Consider the following 20,014-nt stretch of genomic DNA (forward strand, 5'->3'; position numbering starts at 1 on the left):
CTTTGCACCTTGGATTCCTTGGTAGGAATCATAACATCTCTCTATATATTTACTTATTGGTGCTTAAAGCATATGCAGTGGTGGTTTTACTTGTAACTCTGGTTTTTGTCTCTTCAGTGTATCTTTAATTAGAAGTGCCTGCTGGCTTTCAGACATGCTCATCCCAGAGCCTTGCATCCAGAATGCGGTGCTACTTCTTCTCAAGCCTTGGTTAGTGCCAAATTATTTTAAGCAAAAACAGTAAAAAGGGAGAATCTCTTTTTAGATTTTGCCTTTGTTGAATATTGCTGCCAGAAATCCTGCATTTTGTTTGAGCTGGCTTTATGTAATGGCTTCTCCATGGTATTACCATGGTGGCTGGGAAGCAGATGTGACCAAGTGCAAGTGATGTTTGTGTTTAGTTCCCCTGTACATATCTGAGGGCTTTAGAGCTGGATAACTTCTGACCTGCCAGATCCATATCCCCATTGCCCCCCAGGTTAGAGATCTGCATGGAACTGTTTTCTGCTCAATCTCCACAGGGGCAGATGCTGCAGGTTGTGGCAGCATTTCATTCAGATGCAGGATCCATTTTCCCTGTGGAGAGATCAGTTATGAGCATTGCTTCACATGAATCCCCCTTAGGGCAGGCAAACCCTGTGGATACTGTGTTGTAGGATGAGCCACAAAAACGTGAGGGTTTTTTATGGGCGGAGAAGAACCGAGAGTTTCACAAATAAAGATGTTCTGCCTCTGAGCTTGTCAGGCCTTTGAGCTGAGTAAGTGCTGCTCTGCAGTGAGCAGAGCAGATGCTGCTGAGTGAGGACACGCTTCCCTCAGCCATGAGGAAGGTGAACTCGAGTTTGTCTTGGTGATTGAACAAATTGAGGTTGTGTGGCCTCATCCTGCCTCCCTAAGATGCCCGCGCTGAATTATTCATGCTGTGTTTTCTGGGAATGCTGAGTTTGAAATCCATAAACAGCAAAGAGAGCATGTTGGTAAAGGTGGCATCTGCCTCACGCTCTGTCTCGCCGGGGTGGCTGAGTGTAGCAGTAGGAGCTGCATTTGGTAGGTGTAGCTGTGAATTCCCATAAACACTCTGTTGTGGTTGTTCATGGCAGTACGAGCTCGTTGAGAATACAAAGCACTTCAAAAGGAGGTTTCAAGGGATGTTTCTTCATTTAGAATAAAATGCAAATACTATGTGACCTCAAAACGGGGAGAACCTAATCCATGGAGTAGAAAAGGGGAAGTGCTTCTGTGCATAGTAAAATCAGGAACAGCTCTACAACTGATTGCTCTTCCAAATAGGGCACCAAGAAAGCAGTAATAACTTACAGGCTTGAAACTGCCAAGGAGTTTGACCTGCTTACACTAAATTCGTGCTCTGAGTTCTTTTCTGGAGGAGTCCCTCTCCTTTCTCTGATGGAGATTAACCCTCAAGGGCTAAAGTTGCTCAGTACACGTGTTTGTGCAAATGTGGGAGCCTAAGAGACAGCAGTGTTTGTGCTGAAACCGCGCAGGGGTATTCCTGCTCTCAGAGGTGAAAAGCACACTCAGGATAACATGTATCTGTCTCTTTATTAGGTTTTTAAGAACTGTTTTCCTTTGTTCCCTCCCCCAGGCAGAATGGAATTCAGGAAGATGGGATTACCCCGTAATAAAGCTGACCCATTGTGCTGCCTTTCAGCATTTTCTTTATCTCATTTCCAGGGAAGGAACTCCCTCTCTTTCCCATAAGGCTGTCCCTATCCTTTTGATGGGTTTATACAGGATTTCCTGCTGAGTCAATAGCGGAGGAGTGCAGGGACATAGCAGTCGGGATTCGCAGGGAGCCTGTGCTCAGCCGGAGGAGGTTCAGCCCGGCGGAGGCAGAGCAGCGCTGCCTTTTGACTTATGTAAGTGGCGACTTTTTGCTGTATAATTAATAATTGTAATAAAAGCACATTTGCATCCCATTGCACCAATACCTTCTCTGTGGCAAGATTTAGAGATAACGCAAGGTCCAGACCCACTAACATCTTTACCAGTGGGTGGATTTCAGCCCGACTGCGATTTGAGGGAGCCGCAGACGCTTTTTACCCCTACAGATGCATGCTCAGAGCGGGACCCCCGAGCGCTGCGGGAACGGCTCCGTGCCGGGGGGATGCCCTTTCCCCTGTAAGCGCTGAGTCCATCCCCATTTCGGGAAAGCCCGGGCCCCCCAAAGGGCTCTCCGGTGGGCGCAGGGGGCGAGCGCGGCCCCGGTTCCCCGGGCGGGGCGGGGGGTGCGGGCTGCGGCAGGGCGGGGGTCGCGTCCGCAGGCCCCGCCCCGCCGCTGAGGGGGCGTGGCCAGCCCGACCGCGGGCCAATGAGCGAGCGGTCACGTGCGGGGGCGTGGCGAGGCTGCCCCCCCCGTTTCCTGCGGGTCACGTGGCCGGTGCCCGGCGTTGCCGTGGCAGCGGCGGAGGCGGCTCCGGCTCCCGATCCCGCTCCGGCTCCCGCTCCCGCTCCACTCCCGGTCCTTCTCCCGGGGCTCCCGCCACGGCCCCCGGACAGCAGCGCGGTGAGACACGGCCCGCCCCCGGGGCCGCATCCCGCCCGCAGGGGGCTCATCCCCAGCGGGGCCCGCGCTCCGGGGCAGCGGGCGGCTTCCCCTCAGGCGTGTCTGGGGAGTGGCGGGCTCGTCCTGCAGAGGTGGGAGCACCTCCTGCCCGCGGGGCTCCGGGAGGGGGGGGCTCGTCCTGCCCGGGGTGCTGGGGGGAGTTGTTTTTGTCCTGCCTGAACAGGGATTCCCCTGCCCGGGGCGGTGTGGGGGGGACGCGCCTCGTCCTGCCCGGCCAGGGGCAGTCCCGTGCCGGGATGGTGGTGGCGGGATGTGTGCGCCTCATCCTGCATAGCTGGGGGCAATCCCCTGCACCTGGAGGGAGGGGGGTGAATGGAAGGCTCCGCCCTGGGCAGAGGAGGGGGTCCCGTCCTGTCCGGCGGTGCTTCGGAGGTGCCGTGGGCTGCAGAAGGCAGGCCAGCTCCCGCGGGATGTATCCGGACAGGGATGCTCTCGATGGAGTGCTGCAGGGGAGACACCTCCAGCATACGGTGCAGGAAAGACCCTGGCCCAGGGTGCTTTTAGAAGACGGGATCGAGGGGTTGGGTCCCATCCTGCCTGAGGAGTTGTGGAGGATCCTTGGGATGCTGGATCAGGATGCAGTGGCAGGAGGTTGTGTCCTGCCGAGGAAAGATCCTCTGTCCAGATTGTCTTTAGAGGGAAAGGTCCTCGCTGGGAGTGGGACTCATCCTAGCTTGAGAGATCCCCTGTCTGAGGCTGCTGTTGGAGGGGAGATCCTCGCAGTGTGGGATCGCCTCCCGCCCAGGGTGTGCTGCGGGTGGCTGGGAAGGAGGTGCCCTGTGAGGAGGATCCCAGCTGCGGCGGTGGGACCAGGGGGTCACCTCCTGCCTGGGAGGTGATCCCCTGCTGCCACAAGGATGGTCACAGCTGTGGGGTGTTCGCACCCTGCCTGGGTACTCTGACACCCCAGGAGGGCTGCTTGGAGGAGTCCCAAGCCAGAAGAGAACATAGGAAGGGGTTTCCCATGGCAAAGACGTGGCAAAAGGCTTGAGCTCATCCGGAGTAACAGGGCTTGGGATTTGGCTTAGCCGTGGCCTGCAGGACCTTGAACAATGTTAGACGGGAAAGAAAGGGACTGGCACAAACCCACTGATCAGTCTAGGGGTGTGGGGCAGAAACCTGGGACTGAGGAGGGAGCTGGCAGCCCGACACCAGGCAGAGGAGCTGCCAGCGCTGCAGTGTGGGTGACTGAGCACGGCAGGGGTGGGAGGGGGACCCGCTCTGCTCGGCCCCGGTGGTGTCGGCTTCATTCCCAGCTGGGGAGAAATCCCCACACGGAGATGGGAGGAGGCAAAGGCTTTTCCTTTTCCAAAGGAGTGCATTTGGCAGGTTAAGAAAATCCACATAAGGGAGCAATCACAGAGAGCTTTCTGTCTCCCAGTGCAAGATGAAGTGGGGTCAGATGTCAGTGGTGCAGTGGGAGTGAAGACACAGCTGGGATGGACTTTGCCAGGGCTGCCTGAGGAAAAGGTCTCCTGGAGAATTCCTCATTCCCCATCCAGAACTCAACAGTCGTGTGCAGTCAAAACCTGTAGGATAGTTATTTCTGTAAGAACAAGTATCCTAAAACTTTAACTTTGCAAGGCAGGAAGGTGAAATCTCTGGAATAAGCCTCCCCTGATGAAGATGACAGACTGAAAAGTATTTCCAGAGTAAATCTGCTCCAGCAACAGTGCATGTAAAATGCTTCTTCGGTCTTGTGTTTCAGCCCTTGGAGCCCTCCACCCAGTCCCTCCATGTCCATAGCCAGCAAGGTGAGTTTGACTTCCTGGCACTGCTTGTTTGGGTTACATTTGTGTTTATGGATTTCATTCTGAAGCTGTTTACTTATTTGAGAACATCTCTTGAGCTGCTCCAGAGAGAAAAATTCAGCCTTGTGGTATTTTTAGCTTATTTTTCTAAGGGAAGAAGCAGATGTGATTGGGTTCTCTTGCCCTCTCTCTGTAACCTCATAATTCATTTGTCTTTTTAATGGAATTTGTCCCAGGGGTCAAAGTTCCTAAGTATTTTATGAAATTAAATGGCAGAGTAGAGGCCATCACTCTCCCAGCTGGGGACAAAGGGAGTGAATTCACTCCACGCTATACATTGCAGGATCCACACAGGATGTTGTCACAGGAAACAGCTTCATAATTTTGCTGCTCACAGATTGTTTCTTCCTCCAATCCTCCCAGAAGGCTTTTTTATTCTGCAAAATAGGTGATTCCTGCCTGTTCTGGAAACACAGATTAAGCAGGAAGGTTTGTCCCTGTTATTGTTTCTCTTCTTGTTTTTATTATGGCATGAATATTCTAGTGGGCCTTTCTTTTTTGTTTATTGTTTGGGGTTGGTGGTTTTTTTTTTTTTTTTTGTTACTTTTAAATATTTTGAAAATTCCTGAGCAGGTCAGAAGCCTTCCTGGAGTGTTCCAGGGATTGTAATAATGGCCTTGTCAAAACCTGCCCAGGAATCATCCTGTGCTGCCATCATTGTTATGTCTGAGGAGACTGGAACCTGAAAGCCCCCCCATGTTCAGGAGGAACAATCTTGGACCTGCAGTGCTTTATTTGCTATTTTTTGTTATTGTGCCTGAAACAGCTTCCTTCCCTTTTAGTAGCAGCATTCAGAGTTGTGGGCAGTTGATGTCCTTTTGATGTTTGCCACTTCTCCAAGTCTCCCAGCAGCCATGGCTTTATTAGCTGTCCCTATGTGGCCCCGGATCTTGGGGAGTTGAGGGGACACAGGCAGGCTGAAAGGTGCTTGAGACCTTGAGAGGTGGTGCTGGGACTAATTAGTGCCACACCAGGTGTGACTGTGGGCAGCATCTCCTCCTCCTGGGAGCTGGTGAGTGTTTTATAGCCAGAAGGTGCAGCTCTGGTGTCTCTGTCTGCCACCACCGCAGTGCTCAGTGAGTGAGAGGATTAAACAAGGAATCGTGGTTTCCATTCTTTTGAAGGCCGAGTTAGTTTCAGATGTCTGTCAGAGTTGAGACATTTTTGCAAAAAACGTTCCATGGATGTTGTCTTGTGTCTGGGGATCACCAGAGCCATTTGGCAGCAACGTGGGGGCATGGTGCTGTAGTTTCCACCACCTCAAGTATTCTTGCTGCTTTCATGCATCTCTCAGTGTAATCCCTTGAATCTGAAGATGATGGAATTTCCTGGAAGCAGCTTGCTTTCCCCCTTGGAATTGCCTTTTCCTTGCCCTCTGCTCAGAGCCACTGGTGGAAGTAAGGGAACAGGATTCTTAGTCAGATGTGGCTGATAAATGGAGTGTGAGCAGCTCAGGAAATTTAACTTCCCACTGCAAAAGCTTGGGAAATTCATTTGTTAACCCTACACAGTGTTCATCTCTCTGATTTTTGGGGGAGAACTGTGCCCATCTAAACTGAGCTTTGATTAGCAGTGGTTGAACTGAGAAAAACTGCTGTGCTGGTTTGAAAATAAACCAGGGAAGACATTAACCCCCACACAAATACCTTGAGACAGACTTCAGGTCGGAGTTACAATTTAATAGAAAGATTGTAGTAGATGGAATTATACAGAAAAAGTGGCTTAAACCCACAGAGTCAGAGTACAACCTGGCCCGTGTTGGTCAGGGTGGTTGTTGCAGTCTGATTAAGCAGTGTTTGCAGTGCTGTTGAAGTGATGGTTGCAGTCCTCTCAAAAGCAGTGGTCCTGTGGATGGTCTGGTTCTCCTGTGGCAGTTCGGGTCCTCCCCTGGATGTCCAGGGGTGGTGGTGTTCATGTCCACAGACTGCCCAGATTACATACGGTCAGATTCAGGCAGAAAGGTTCAGCACCTCCCCCAGAGCGAGGAATTTCACAATGGAATGATGTGATCCTATGAGTCACGGGATATTCTGGGGAGCCCTTTATGGCCCTTACAGCTGCCCATTGGTGCCCTTGAGCCATTATGGCCCATTGGCAGGGATGATCCCCTGGGCTGGGTGTAACTATCACGGCTGAGTTAAGCAATTTGTGAAAACAATGAAACACCACCCTGCCATGCAGGGTTTGCCTCCTTCCCTTATCTAATACCCAGCTTGCAGCCTGGGGGGTCGGGTGTGCACCTTGCAGCTCCTGCAAGCGGCCATTAACAGTTCATCAGGATTAATGTAGATGGGAATAGAATACCCAGTTTGGTTACACCCCACATTGCAACCCAGGAGGAATGGTTTCCGAGGAAGGAGCAAAAAGTGACTCCCTCAACTGGTGTTTGATACTCTTAAGGAGGTGCGTTTGGAGCCAGCCTGTGATGCACTGGGAAATGAACTGTCAAATCAAAACAAAGATAAGATGGGGGTGAAGTGTATTTATGTAAAACAAATTTTTATAAGCGAGAAAGAATTAAAGGGCAAAGTTGAGGTGCCTGCTCTGAAATGAAAATCCAGGTGGTGTGCAGCCTTCATTAATTCCTGCTGGAATACTTCCCGGGTGTACCTTTGTAATTTTTCCTAGTTCTCGTTGTCATTTTTGGCAATTCTGGATGGTCCTTTCTCAGTTCTGAATTCCAAGTGTGATGTTATTTAGTCCATCATTTTCCACTGACTAAGGGCAACTTTATTCAACTGCAGCGTTTCCAGTAGTTAATGCTCATCCTGTCTACCACCCCATCTTGAGCATGACTGTTTTGTTCCCTCAGCATTTCTCTCATCATGAGTTCTGAATTAAACGTTCCGGTGGATCCTTCCACCCCTGCTTGCTGCTCCGAGCCTGGCACAAAGGGCATGGATTATCGGGACTGGGTCCGGCGCAGCTACCTGGAATTGGTCACATCCAACCACCACTCCGTGCAAGCCCTTTCCTGGAGAAAGCTGTACCTGAGCCGAGCCAAACTGAAAGCCTCCAGCAGAACCTCTGCTCTGCTCTCTGGATTTGCAATGGTAATGTGTGTTTTACAGCTTTTTGAATTGTGAAGGTTTTTGGGTTGCCTCAAATGAACTATTCATCAGTGTTTTCCTCCTGGGAAGAAGCAGGGAGTTGTTTCCTGAAGAGACAGGAGGCATCTGCCTGGGGTCTTCTGTTTGGCTGCTGCTGCAAAGATTGAGGCTGGCTCTCTCACTGCAGCAGGGATACATGAGCTGTCTAACAGCCAACCACACACTCCCAAATCAGCCCTTTAAAAATACTAATCCCCTACCTGCTAGTGATCCTAAGGGCTCCAGCAGCATTGCTAAACAATCCAGGAGCTCCTTTGGCCCCGAGGCTGTCCGGTGCTGGCTGCCCTCATGCAAGGCTGCTCTTGGGTGTGGAGCACTTTCAGGTCCCTGTGGTTGCTGTGGTCCTGAACGTTATTTTAATTTCTCTGCGTGTTTTCTCAGGTCACGGTGTCTAAAATAAGGTGGAGGTTGGGTCACAGTCTGTCAAAGTGAAGTTTGCATAGCGTGATCAGGGAGATCGTGTTCTACCACTGAGGTGTGAGAAGAGGCCCTGAGCCTCAGACCTGGTGTCAGAGGGCTCTGCAGCCTGCAGGAAGCCAAACCTGGTGTATTTTTGTCAGTGCTGCCTATTGGAACTAATCCCTGGTGCTTGCTTTCTGCTGTGCAGCACTTGGGTGTTATTTGGGAGTGATTTGCATAGGTCAGAACCATGTCAGGGGTGAGCAAATAAACAAAACTGAGACAGTCAGTGGTCCAGTGCTCAGGCCTGTCTGAGCTGTGTATTAAAACACTACCATGTCAGTGTGAGCCCCTTTATGTCCCCTCAGCTTTTGCTTACTGTGAGTGAGAATTGAAACCAGTTTGGGGGAGGTTTCCTGTTCAGGAAGTGGGCAGGCCTGGCTGCTCCCGAGGTCTGTTGGCAGAGGGGCAGAGGGCAGCGCCTGGGTGGCGTGGGACATGATGTGAAGATGTTTCGTCCCGCAGCTCAGAAGCTGGGAGGGAAAGACAGATCTCGGGAACTTTCCAGATCGCCTTTCTTGTTTTATTTTAGCTTCTTCCGCTGCTTTTTCCTCCCCCAGCCCCTCAGACCATGAATCATCCATGACATTACAACAGCCTGGGATGATGAAGTTGGTCACCCAAAGAAGCTGGAAAGCTGCAGGCGGGGGTTTCAGTGGGAGCAGGCTGGAGTGGAGACAGGGTGCTCAATTGCTTTGTCATTGCTCTCCACTCACTGGCTGTGTGCAAAAGATGCTCTTAAAAGCTTTCCACAAGGTCTGTGTTGGTTTGTAACCAAACTTGTGTGCTGCAGGGGCAGAAGGTCCCTCCTCTTTTGGAGAAAGCTGGGTGCTCCCCTGCAGACTTCTCTCATGCAGGAATTTTCTTACTCTAAAAAGCCTCTCGCGTGCATGCCCTGTGTGCCTCTGGTTACTGGAGTTCTGTTGTGACTGTTGTCTTCAACACGATTATTAAATTAACATTTTGTACTGTTCGGGACTGATCCATCGGCGTGGTCCCACAAGGTGTCCCTGCTGGGGTGTGCTGTCACTGGCACCACTGGGACTCAGGGGCTTGCAGCCCACCCACACTGCAGAGCTGAACCACATCTCTGAAAACAAACCACGCTTTCTCAGCTCTTACAGCAGAAAGTTACTGAAAGTCCTTGCCAAACACACAAAATTAACCACTGGTTTTACATTTTCTGTGAACTCTTTAAAGTGCAGTTGAATATACACAGGTATAAGTAGTGTTAATTATGCTCACCAGCCTAACATAAGAAATAGACCTGAAATCAGTAACTAAAAAATAAAATCTCTCGCAATAAGGAATTCTCTTTATTAGCAAGCTTTTTCCCCAGCTGATTGGAAAGCTGAGGTGTTTGTTCCTCCTGGGTTATTTCTCCACAGGTATGCAGGAGTTTAGTAGACGGATGTTTACTCTCTAATAAGAGCACCTCTTTGGCTATTGATGAAAGAAGAGAAGTTATTTAGAGATAAATATATGTAGACGTGGCACTTAAGGACATGGTTTAGTGGTAGACTTGGCAGTGCTGGTGTAATGGTTGGATTCTGTGATATTAAAGGTGTTTTCCAGTCTGAACAATTCCGTGATTCTATTAAACAGTTTCCCCAAAGACTCGAGTGCATTTGACTGCGTAAACAAATGTCATCCAGGGCTTGGCTATTGCTTTATTTACTTCCCTGTCGGTGTGTTTGATGCAAGCTAGCTCCATATTGGTTGAAATTATTGTGGGCTGATAGATATTTAATCAACAGGGCATGGCTCTGATCCAGCTCCGTCTGGACAGGCTGCAGAATAATGCAAATCTTCCTTGTTACCATCTCTGGTATTTCTGGCAGAGCACTGGGGCAGGTCAGGAGGATGTGGGTCATTCCAGTGCCAGGTCTGCTTGGAGGTGGGCTGTAGGGCAGCTGCATCTGCCCCAAGGAGGCTGCAAATAAAGGAAATTTAGAGGGAGCTTAAGAAACCTCCTTAATAATTTTCCTGATGGAAATAAGAGCTATTACTGCTAATCCATCTTCTCAATACTTATCCAATTGCTACAGGATATGTGTTTGATTCAAAAAAAAAAAAAAACCAAAACAAAACAAAAACCCTGACAGATCTACTGGAGTGGTTGTTTTTACAGTCTGCCAAACCATCTGTGTGAATGTGTCATGGTTTATGTTAAGGCATTTGTCATCCTTTTGCTTGATTTATTTGTCTTGGTCTAAATTTCTCAAAAGGAAGAACATCCTTGTTGTGGACAGTCTGAGCTATACTGGTCTAAACCCCACCATCATTTCATGTAATTTAACTACAGTTTAATTCTAAAGTGTTTTGAGCCCTTGATCCTGTAATTTCTGGAGTTCAGCTTAAACTTAAAATTCTCAAGCTTAAAATTAAGCCTGTGTTGAAATATTCTATGACTTGGCAGAGAGCTCAGCCTTGCAAAGTTGCTTCTGGGAAGAGGTTAAAATAAAGGGGACTGTTACATGGAAGAGTATAATTGTATCAAACATGACATATTAATAGTTTTACAGGCTAGACAGCTTATTTAATGATTTTTTAAATGGGTTATGTCAGCTTGTCCTCTTTCTCTTATCCCGGTCAGGGAATGACATGACAGCCTGTGCTGGGTATAGCAGTAAGAGCTCACTCACCTTTTCAGTACTTGTTTGGGTTAAATGAACTGTTTTTCTGCCTTGCTGCCCCATCTGGATTGTTGGTGTTTTTCACTGAAATACCTCTTACTGAGCCATCAGTCGGTGTTAAAAATTCATCACATTGCACAGCTGAAGCTCGCCCTGGGGAATAGGTTAGTCTGGGAGGAAACATCCAATTAGCTGAAAAGTGCTGCTCATGTGAAGGATAACAAGCAGAAATTGATATGTTGACATCAGCCAGGCTTTCAGCTTTAATATAAAGCTATAAATTGGACATGCAGGTACAATTCCCATTCAGCTGTGTCTCTGGGTATTACAGCACCCCATAATGAACAATGTACCTGCAGGTTCTCCTGGCTGATGGGGCGTGACTGGCAACCACAGTGCTGTACAAATTCATTGTACAGTGAAGCAGAGAATAAGTCTGATCTCCTCCCTCTCAAATCAATATAAGGGGAACTGCAAAGAGGACATACACAAGGCAACGTGAAATCTGTTCTGTTTAAATTGACCTTGCAATTGATAGTGAAGCCAGTCCTGTGTTAGGATTTTCTCTGCTATACAGCAAGAACTACTGTACTGTTTACTACTGTAAACTGCAACCAGGAGCTAATAAAAACAAAGGTAAAATCCTGTCATGTTCATGATCAGAACAGAAGGCTGGAAATGCCCAAGAACTGTCACAGTAATTTCGGTGTCTTTAATGTCTTAAATAGTTGATGTAGCTATAAAATCCAGACTTGGAGAGATTGACCATTTTCCACACATGTTGTATCTTGCTTGCTGGTAAATGTGTTCAGACTTGACTGTGATCTGATGGGTTTTAGAGCAAATATAGGTAAGGCAGCAGTCATACCAGATGGTTTCCATTCCCTTTAATCCTTTTCAGGGCTTCCAGCAGGGACAACATGAGCATATCCCTAATCTTCCAGTGCCTAAATAATATTATGAACAAGTAATGCCAGAGCAAGTGGTGCAGGTGATTATACAGAGCCTGAAATGGCTGCTCAGGGAGTCTCATGTGAAGTCTGGATAACATAATAATGAGTCAGTTCTGCAAAATCCTTCTCTGTCCCAGAATCAAGTGCAGATTTGAAACTTTGCCTTCTCATGATGTTCTTCAGAGGGGCTTCTTTCCAGCAAGCTGTGCTGTGCTGGAGCAGCAGGTCAGCTGGGATCACCAGAGGTTTTCCTTGCTGCCAAGAAAGTTAACTTCTGTACAAATCATGAAGAGGAGCTACAGATGCAAGCCAGCTGCTAGAGAGAAATGTTTGATAATCTTGTCCACTGCTTTTGTGTCTTTTCTTAGCAGAAAGTTTGTGCTGTCCTTTCAGGGATGCCACCACACAGAAGTACTGGTTTGCTTCACAGGTAGCTCAATTGTAAAAGTTTTTAAGCTAAACCAGTTAACAGGACTCCAGTTCTGTTCTCAAAAGAGCCTCCTGCTCTCTTGCACATATTCTGCTTAAGCTTTATTTGATTAAAGTAAAAATAGCTTTAGAGACCTGCTGTGTGATAGCTCTTGTTTTGAGAAGCAGACTCCTGAGTTGCTGAGCACACCCACAGGCCGGTAGCTGTCCACTTCTGCTGGGTGTATCACTGAGTTATTACCTCTCCAGGGAGAAATTTGAGGATATAAATAACTTAAAAGTTATTTATCTGGGCATATTTGTAATAAAAGCAAATGTAAACTGTTCTGAGAGTAGAAGGCAGTTATTTTAACTATGGGCTAACTTAAGCTGTAAAGTAGCTTGTGTGCTTCCCATGGTGGGTAGTGAAACCTGGCTGGCCACTGGCCAGAGGAGCTGCTTGGCTTTGCTTTTCTTTGCATGCCTGAAGTTGAAACTTCCTGTGCTGCAGCACAAGGAAGGAGTGGCACTAGAGGGTGTGATGGTGGATTATAGCAGGCTGTTGGCTGCCTCTCAGCCCCACGGTGTCTAATGAGCTCCTTCTGTTGTGTGCCTGGTTTGGGGCAGTTCCTGTGGCTCGTGGTGGAGACGTGTTGTTTGAGAAAACCACAGTCTCAGAAGGGCCACAGCACAGGCGGTGGGTGTGTCCTCGTGGGTGACAGCAGTGATCTTTCTGGGCTGCCATTACAAAAAAGCTCTGGAGTGTGTACTTGACCTTAGTTGTTCTTCCTGAATCAAGATGCTTTCCTGGCTGAAAGCCTTGAAAAGAGGAAAGCCAGCAGGTGTTGACAAGCTCTTTGTTCCTTCCCCAGGTCGCCATGGTTGAGGTGCAGCTGGAGGTGCAGTACAAGTACCCCCAGATGCTGCTGATCGCCTTCAGCGCCTGCACGACGGTGCTGGTGGCCGTTCACCTCTTCGCCCTCCTCATCAGCACCTGCATCCTGCCCAACGTGGAGGCTGTGAGCAACATCCACAACCTGAACTCCATCAGCGAGTCCCCACACGAGCGCATGCACCCCTACATCGAGCTGGCCTGGGGCTTCTCCACCGTCCTGGGAATCCTCCTTTTCCTTGCCGAAGTCGTGCTCCTGTGCTGGATAAAATTCCTGCCAGTGGGCTCCATCCTGAAAAACGAGACCACCAACGTGGAGAAGCCCAGCAGCCACGCGGGGTGGCAGTCAGCACTGGTGTCCACCATCATCATGGTCCCTGTGGGTCTGATTTTTGTCGTCTTCACCATCCACTTCTACCGCTCCTTGGTGCGGCACAAAACGGAGCGGCACAACCGGGAGATCGAGGAGCTCCACAAACTGAAAGTGCAGCTAGATGGGCATGACAGAGGCATGCAGGTGGTGTGACAGAGCCTGCACACAGCTCAGCCAGGGCTGAGAGCAAAATACCTGGTCTACTGCTTGGTGAGACACACCAAGGATGGATTTTCTTGAGGCTTAAATCTGTAAATGCTACTTGCCTGCCATTTCTAGTTGTGGGTTCTTGTGCTGTTCCACATGCTGGGGGCTCTGCCCTGGTTCTGGTCCCACACACTTGGTACTTAAGTTGACACTGCCATGGTGTTCAAGGTCAAAACTTTATCTACCTTAACATTGGTAGCCAAAAATCTGTATTTTTTACAAATGCAATATTCCATTGCCAAAAATGAAACTGCATCGGCTGTCCCAGAAGCCTCTGTGTATGTGTGTGTGTGTAGGACCTGTCTTACATGTTAGAACTCCCTGGCTGTCAGTGCAGCCACAATTAACTGGCAGCTCGTTCCTAGAGCAGAGCTGATTAATGTGGGTACCTGCAGCTGACTCAAGGACATCCAGGAAAGCACAACAGAAACTGAGAATGTTGATCACCATTGTTCCAAAGCAAGTATTCTGTAAATACATAACCAGAAAGAAAACAGCCTTAGCTTTTATGTTCTTTTCTTGCTGTTCTTTACTATATTTTTACAGCTTGGGATGTAGAATTCTGAATTGCAGGAGGCTGGGAAGTTCTCTCGTGCTTTCTTCAGTGGCATCTGTCACCTTAGGTTGAGTAAGTGCCAAGATCGTGTTTTTTCCCAGTAAGAGGCAGGAGTGCCCAGGGAAGGCTTACAGGTGTTTTAGATTTAACAAGGACATTCTTGAAACGAAACAGTGACAGGGAATTTAATGAGACAAGACTTTGAAGGACTAACAAAGCAAGTTTCAAGGAGGTAAAGGAGTGACAGCAAGTATTGTAGAAATCTGCCAGTATCTTCTTCATTTGTGCATTGCTGCAATGCCTTTTGCCTGGTTTGCTGGAGAGAACAAGCCCAGTCCTGTGTTATTTCATCATTTAGGTGTTTGGTTTTTTTTTCTTTTTTTTTAATTGGCTGTAGCATTTTTCTGTCAGAAATGAATGCTTCCTTCTCCCTCCACCAAAGCAGACGACTCCTCTGGTGGAAACTGGAGCAGTCCTGGTGAGCCTGATTGAGCTGGATCTGGCAGGAATGCTGTGTGCCATTAAAGAGCTATCCCTTTCCTTTGAGCTCATTTCTTTTTTCAGCAGCTGAGACAATGACACTTGCATGTCTGTGTTGCTTAGCAAGGGAAGCTTGTAAATTCCATAGCATCCTCGTGGGTGAAAACTGGTGTACAAAAAACCACCCGGTTTTATTAATTTCGGTAAGTTTGTGGAGAGAAAAGAGTGTTTTGCAATCATCAGCTCTTTTAAGGGAAAGTCAGGCTTTCTGACACACAGGGCTGCAAGAAGCATAAGCACATTTTCTTGGCCCTGATCCTGTGCTAGTTTCCTCCTCTGCACTCCAAAACTGCAGTTTCAGAGTCTCTGAGGCCTTATAGGTTTCTGAAATCATTAAGGATGTTTATAATGTTCTATTTAACTCTGGACCCTTATTCCACTGGGATTTGAGGCAGTGTAATACGTGACAGCTTCCCAGAAGGGAGTGTGCACACAAACCCCAGGGCAGCAGGGTGAGACTGTCCCAATATTCCTCTCTGTCAAGGGCTTTGGGAAACCACTTCCCATCTCTCTTGTTTACTTGGGAATGTGAGCATTGCTGAACAAGTTGCTTAGCACTGTGTCTGTGGCTTTCATCTGCTGTTCTTGCTGCAGTTGGCATGTACCATATTGGCTGATGTGCAGCAAAGAAAATAGTCTTTGCGTGCTAAATGACCAATCTGTACTCATGTGCATATGCAAAAAACAAGGAGTGTCCTCCAGGAAGTGGGGTGGTCGTGAAATCATAGGAACTCCCCAGGACTCTGCCCTTTCTCCCTCCTCTTTTTACCATAATAAAAATTAAAAGGTTTATACAACAGAATCAGAGTTGAGTTTTCTGCCAAGTGCTACACGTGTCAGCTCCTCTACCAACAGAATTTCTGTTGAGAGGCCAGAGCCAGACCAGATGGGATGAATCTCTCCTCTGTACTTTGCACTCTCCTTTAACATCAGTAATAGTAGGACCTTGTGTGCTGAGGGGCTCAGAAGGCTCTCAAGGAAAGTATTGCACCATTTTTGCAATATCTTTTTTAAAAGCTTCCCTCTGTGCATACAGTGCTGCAAAAGCAATGCAGCTTGTCTGGAAACCGCCAGATCGTTAATTTAATTTTTTTCAAATGTAATGGACTTAGGAAAATTGAGAAAAGCAGCAGAAACTGCTTTGATTTTGTAGAATAACTCGTTCAGGCTTGGGTGGGATTGCATTCAAGGTCATTCTCAAGTCAGTGCATCTGTGACTGGAGTGGGACCACCTTACTCCAGGGGTGAGTCTGAGGTATGCTTTGGGATGGTGTTCCAAGGGCAAATGCTCCTAAAACAGAGTGAAAACATGCTTCCCTGTCTTTGCTTGCAGCTCTGTTTCTTGTGTCTCTCTGGGCACTGAGTTCTCCCTTCCATGAGAAGCTCATGGGGGTATTTTTGCTCTTTGATTCTCAAGGTTACCCATCCACCTTCATGCTGTAACTCCTCTCCCTTCCCAACAACAGCACCTGCTTTTCTTGCTCCTGCCTCTCCTGCAATTTATTTACATTTCACCACTGTTGGGTCCAGACTTGTGTTGCAGAAATGTTACCTGTAGTACCAGGCATGGGAGTTCATCCATGAAGGAAGGAGTAGGGATGTTGTACTTGTCCAGCTGGGTGTTTCTGTGCTACAGCACCAGAAAATCTTCCTTTCTCCTGCTGCTGCCGCCCCCGTGGTTCTCAGCAGGATTCCCATCAGTCAAGCCAGCCTTTCCACACTGTCACTGCTGTCCCAACAGGGCTCCCAGCTCTCTGTGTCACATCTGGGTTTCTCTGGCCATGCCTGGCCATGTCTGTCCTGTGCTGTCACCTCTCTGTCGTTCCTGGAGTGTCCCAGGTTTTGTGTGGCTGCAATCCTGCAATGCTTGCATGGAGATGCTTCTCCCAAGGGTTTCACCCTCAGCTGGGGAGGGTTGAGTGTTGAGGATCTCCCCTGGTGTGTGTTGGCTGTCTGTGCCAGCTTTGGGCTCTGGGCTGCTGCACTCTCGGGTGGCTGCTGCCCTAATTCTCAGCCCCCTTGGGCTGTGGCTCTCTGGACCAGCTATTGCCTTGTGTGAGCTATTTCTCCAGTTTTTGCACTGGAGCTTAACAGAGAGACAGCCATAATTTTGCTTCAGATTATTTTTTTTTGGCCAGTTTTTGCCCAGCAGGAAAATGCCTCTGCGGGTGCCAGTGCTGCAGGGACCCTGCCTGCCCAGCCTAAAGCAGGGAGAGAACTCAAGGACAGGGGAGCAACAATTCTTTATATCATTCCCGTGCACCAGCCTTGGAGGCAGTTCCTCTCTCCCTTTCCATCTTGGCAGGAGAAAGAAGGGGCACGACCGGGAGCTGGAGGGAGCAGGATCGGGTTCTCCCTTCGCGTATTCAGTGGCAGCTCCCACTCTGTGATCTCCCTATTTTTAACATCGCCCCGGGGCCGGGCTGGCTCCCTGTTGCAGCGAGAGGAGGCTCTGGGGAAGACTTTGTGACCGTGAGAGGAGGAGTCGTGTTGGATTTGAGCGTGTGAGGGATGAAGGCGATACCGTGCGAGAGACCCGGGCGGAGGGATGGCTGCCCTAAGTGCTCACGTACCTGGAAGTGTTTCTGGAGAGCACTGGGGTGAGTGCAGCTGCAGAGAGAACATCCTTCCACATCCCTTCCACATCCTTCTATATCCTTCCACATCCTTCTATATCCTTCCACATCCTTCTATATCCTTCCACATCCTTCCACATCCCTTCCACATCCTTCTATATCCTTCCACACCCTTCCACATCCTTCTATATCCTTCCACATCCCTTCCACATCCTTCTATATCCTTCCACATCCCTTCCACATCCCTTCCACATCCTTCCACATCCTTCCACATCCCTTCCACATCCTTCTATATCCTTCCCTTCCACATCCTTCCGTTCCCTGCCTCTGGGATGTGAGGATGGGCAATCCCAGGTTGCCTCGAGGTCACCTAGGCTGGGCTGGGGGATGAAGGTGCTCCTCCTGCCTTTCACAATGTGCTTTCTTTTCTTTTCCTGCCTTCAAACAAACAAAAGGCCTTGGAGTTTCCCTGCTGCTGTAGATCCCTTATCTTTTAAATCTCATTGCATCAACTGCAAAGGCGGCTTCCTCAACACCCCCTCAAGCTGCAATCAAATTCAGCTGGGCCAGAGGGGATATTTTCTGGTTAACTCACAGGTTCTCTCCTCTACAGCCATTTCAAAGCAGTTGCAGTAATTAAAATTGACTGGCTGGATTTGGACAGTATTTCCCTGAATCCCTGTGTGTCCAGCTGGGAGGTTGCTTTCTGCCCAGACGTGTGACAGCCATGAGTGCTAAGAGAAAAAAAAATTGTATTTTAGCTTTGCCTATTCTTGTTTTACCTCTGCATGAACAATATTTAATGTAGAATAACGAATGTATCTCAATTATCGTCCAGCTGTGTGAGAGGAACTGGATAAACTTGCTCAGTTTTATGCTTCTTGGTGATTTCAGACTGACTTCTTGAAAGGCAGCTCAAGTCCTCCAGCATCTTATGGGTTAACTTGAGTTCTGCCTTTTTGAAAAAAGTTTGGTCAGATATTATCATTCTCCTTTTGCAATGCATAAGGAGGTAACAATTAGATGCACTTCCTTTTAATGAGGGTCTGGGTCTTGGCAGGAGTTTTACAAGAAGTTTAGGGAGACAAGAAACTCCTATAACAGGAAGACCATCAAAGTTTGTCTTCTGTTAATAATATCAGCTTAGTGGACAAAATTACTTTTAAGAGCTCATTAAGATTAAAACATCTTCATACCTTTCTCAGATTTCTATGGTACTTGACAGTAAATTGTTAATGTTTTGTAACACTGCAAAACAAGATTTTCTGGTTTTTTGGTGGGTTTGTTTGTTTGTTTTTTGTTTTCTGGCTTTTTAGGAGAAAATGTAGATAAAGTTTTAAGGAGTAATACTGAACAGATGGGTGTGCAATTGTATTTTGATCTAAGGATGATGCCCAAGAGGCTGTTTAACAGGTGAAAAATATCAAAAGACTGGCACAGCAGTGCCTGTGTAGTGACTAGATTAAGTTTTGGAATTCAAAAACACCAAGAAAAAGCCCTCACTTTTTGGCTCAGTATTTAATTATTTGCATATTTTTACATTTAATATATCAGCTAGGGAGAGCTGGAATCTTCTGGCAAGAACAGCATCTTCCTGTATAGTTCAATCAAGGCAGAAAAATTCAGCCAGCAAATGCAGAGCACAAGATGAACTAACACTGTGTAAGTTATTGTGGCAATCTGATTCATCAGAATCCATCATCTGCTGTCACTGTGGAGAGAATGGAGCAGCAGGGGAAGTGCACACAGAAAGTGTTTTAGCAGCCTGAGAGCACAATATAAATGTAAAATTGGAGCATTGGAAATTCGGGCCAAGCATTAATGGCAACACTTGACTGCTGCAGTGTGTTGAGCAGAGTGCAGATCCTTGGAGACGCTTGGAACTGAAGGGTGAGGAGGATCCAGGTGCAGTGTTTGCTCTGTCTGTGACAGCCCGTGCTGGGCTTCCTCCCTGTGTGTCTGTGCCAGGCTGGCAGGCTCCTCCTGCTGCTTGGACAAAGACCCTCTGGCCAGCAGCAGCTGCAGGTGCTGTCCTGGGGATATTCCACTCCCATCTGCTGAGCCCTGTGGATGCCAGGCTGCGGGAAGTGAGGAACTGCTGCTCTCAGCACACTCCCTGCTTTTGGCTTGGGTTGGAAGGGAATTGAATGATTATGCAGTTCCTCCCCCTGCCATGTCTACCTTCCACTAGACCAGGTTGCTCCAACCTGGCCTTGGACACTCCCAGGGATCCAGGGGCAGCGACAGCTTCTCTGCACAACCCGTGCCAGGGCCTGCTCACCCTCCCAGGGAAGAATTTCTTCCAAATACCTAATCTAGACCTACCCTCTTCCAGTTGCATCCTGTGAGGATTTCCTGGGACAGAGCTCGCTGTGAGCAGGTGTGGCTTGCCTGTTGTGTGTCTGTTTTTGCAGTGAAGAGGTTCCGTCAGAGGGGATGTGCTGTGACTGCTGGAACTGCTGCTGGAGCTCCTTCAGGACAGGAAGCCCACCTGGCTGGAGGTTTGGAGTTGGGGACTGCCCATGGGAGCCCTGCTAGTAGGTCCCTGCTGGAATTAGCACTAACTGAACCTGGCTTGTTGCAGGCCACAAAGGGCTCTGCTTGTAAATGTTGGCTTAAATTGATGAAAAATATCCTGATTGACCCATCTGATTCCTGGCACCTGTCCTGGGTGAAGAGCTCCCTCCCCTGCAGAAAAGCAGAGGGCAGTGCCTGTGGCAGGAGGGCTTTGCTGTGCAGTGCCGAGGAAGCACTTCTGGAGCAGAGCGCAGCAGCGCAGGGACGCTGGGATCTGTGTGTCCCCTTTCCCTGCCAACCACGGGCAGGCAGCACTGCCTGCTGGTGGCAGGGTGGTGTTTCCCTGCTGCAGGTGACACTGTGCTGAAGGGCTGCCGTGGCAGCACTGTGTT

The 20,014-nt window shown here is 48.6% G+C and overlaps 1 protein-coding gene across 4 annotated transcripts; it reads left to right on the forward strand.

Moving 5' to 3' along the window:
* Positions 1-441: 441 nt before the first annotated feature.
* On the forward strand, positions 442-15,331 carry ORAI2 (ORAI calcium release-activated calcium modulator 2). Of its 4 annotated transcripts, none has more exons than XM_068210235.1 (4): positions 442-1,877; positions 4,293-4,338; positions 7,208-7,448; positions 12,834-15,331. In XM_068210235.1, exons 3-4 carry the CDS (start codon positions 7,221-7,223, stop codon positions 13,377-13,379), a joined length of 774 nt encoding a protein of 257 aa, XP_068066336.1. In that variant the 5' UTR covers positions 442-1,877; positions 4,293-4,338; positions 7,208-7,220; the 3' UTR covers positions 13,380-15,331. The 4 variants fall into 4 exon arrangements, with proteins under 4 accessions (XP_068066336.1, XP_068066335.1, XP_068066337.1 ...); XM_068210234.1 differs by lacking the exon at positions 442-1,877 and adding an exon at positions 2,365-2,524; XM_068210236.1 differs by lacking the exon at positions 442-1,877 and adding an exon at positions 2,997-3,078.
* Positions 15,332-20,014: the final 4,683 nt, after the last annotated feature.

This window comes from Anomalospiza imberbis, chromosome 20 (assembly GCF_031753505.1).
Source record: "Anomalospiza imberbis isolate Cuckoo-Finch-1a 21T00152 chromosome 20, ASM3175350v1, whole genome shotgun sequence".
NCBI lineage: Eukaryota > Metazoa > Chordata > Aves > Passeriformes > Viduidae > Anomalospiza > Anomalospiza imberbis.

What these genes read in the sequence shown, in the direction of transcription:
- ORAI2 (XM_068210235.1), top strand. Translation starts at nt 7,221, where the DNA reads ATGAGTTCTGAATTAAACGTTCCGGTGGATCCTTCCACCCCTGCTTGC. An exon ending in TGCTCTCTGGATTTGCAATG is followed by an intron (nt 7,449 to 12,833) that starts GTAATGTGTGTT and finishes TTCCTTCCCCAG; the next exon opens with GTCGCCATGGTTGAGGTGCA.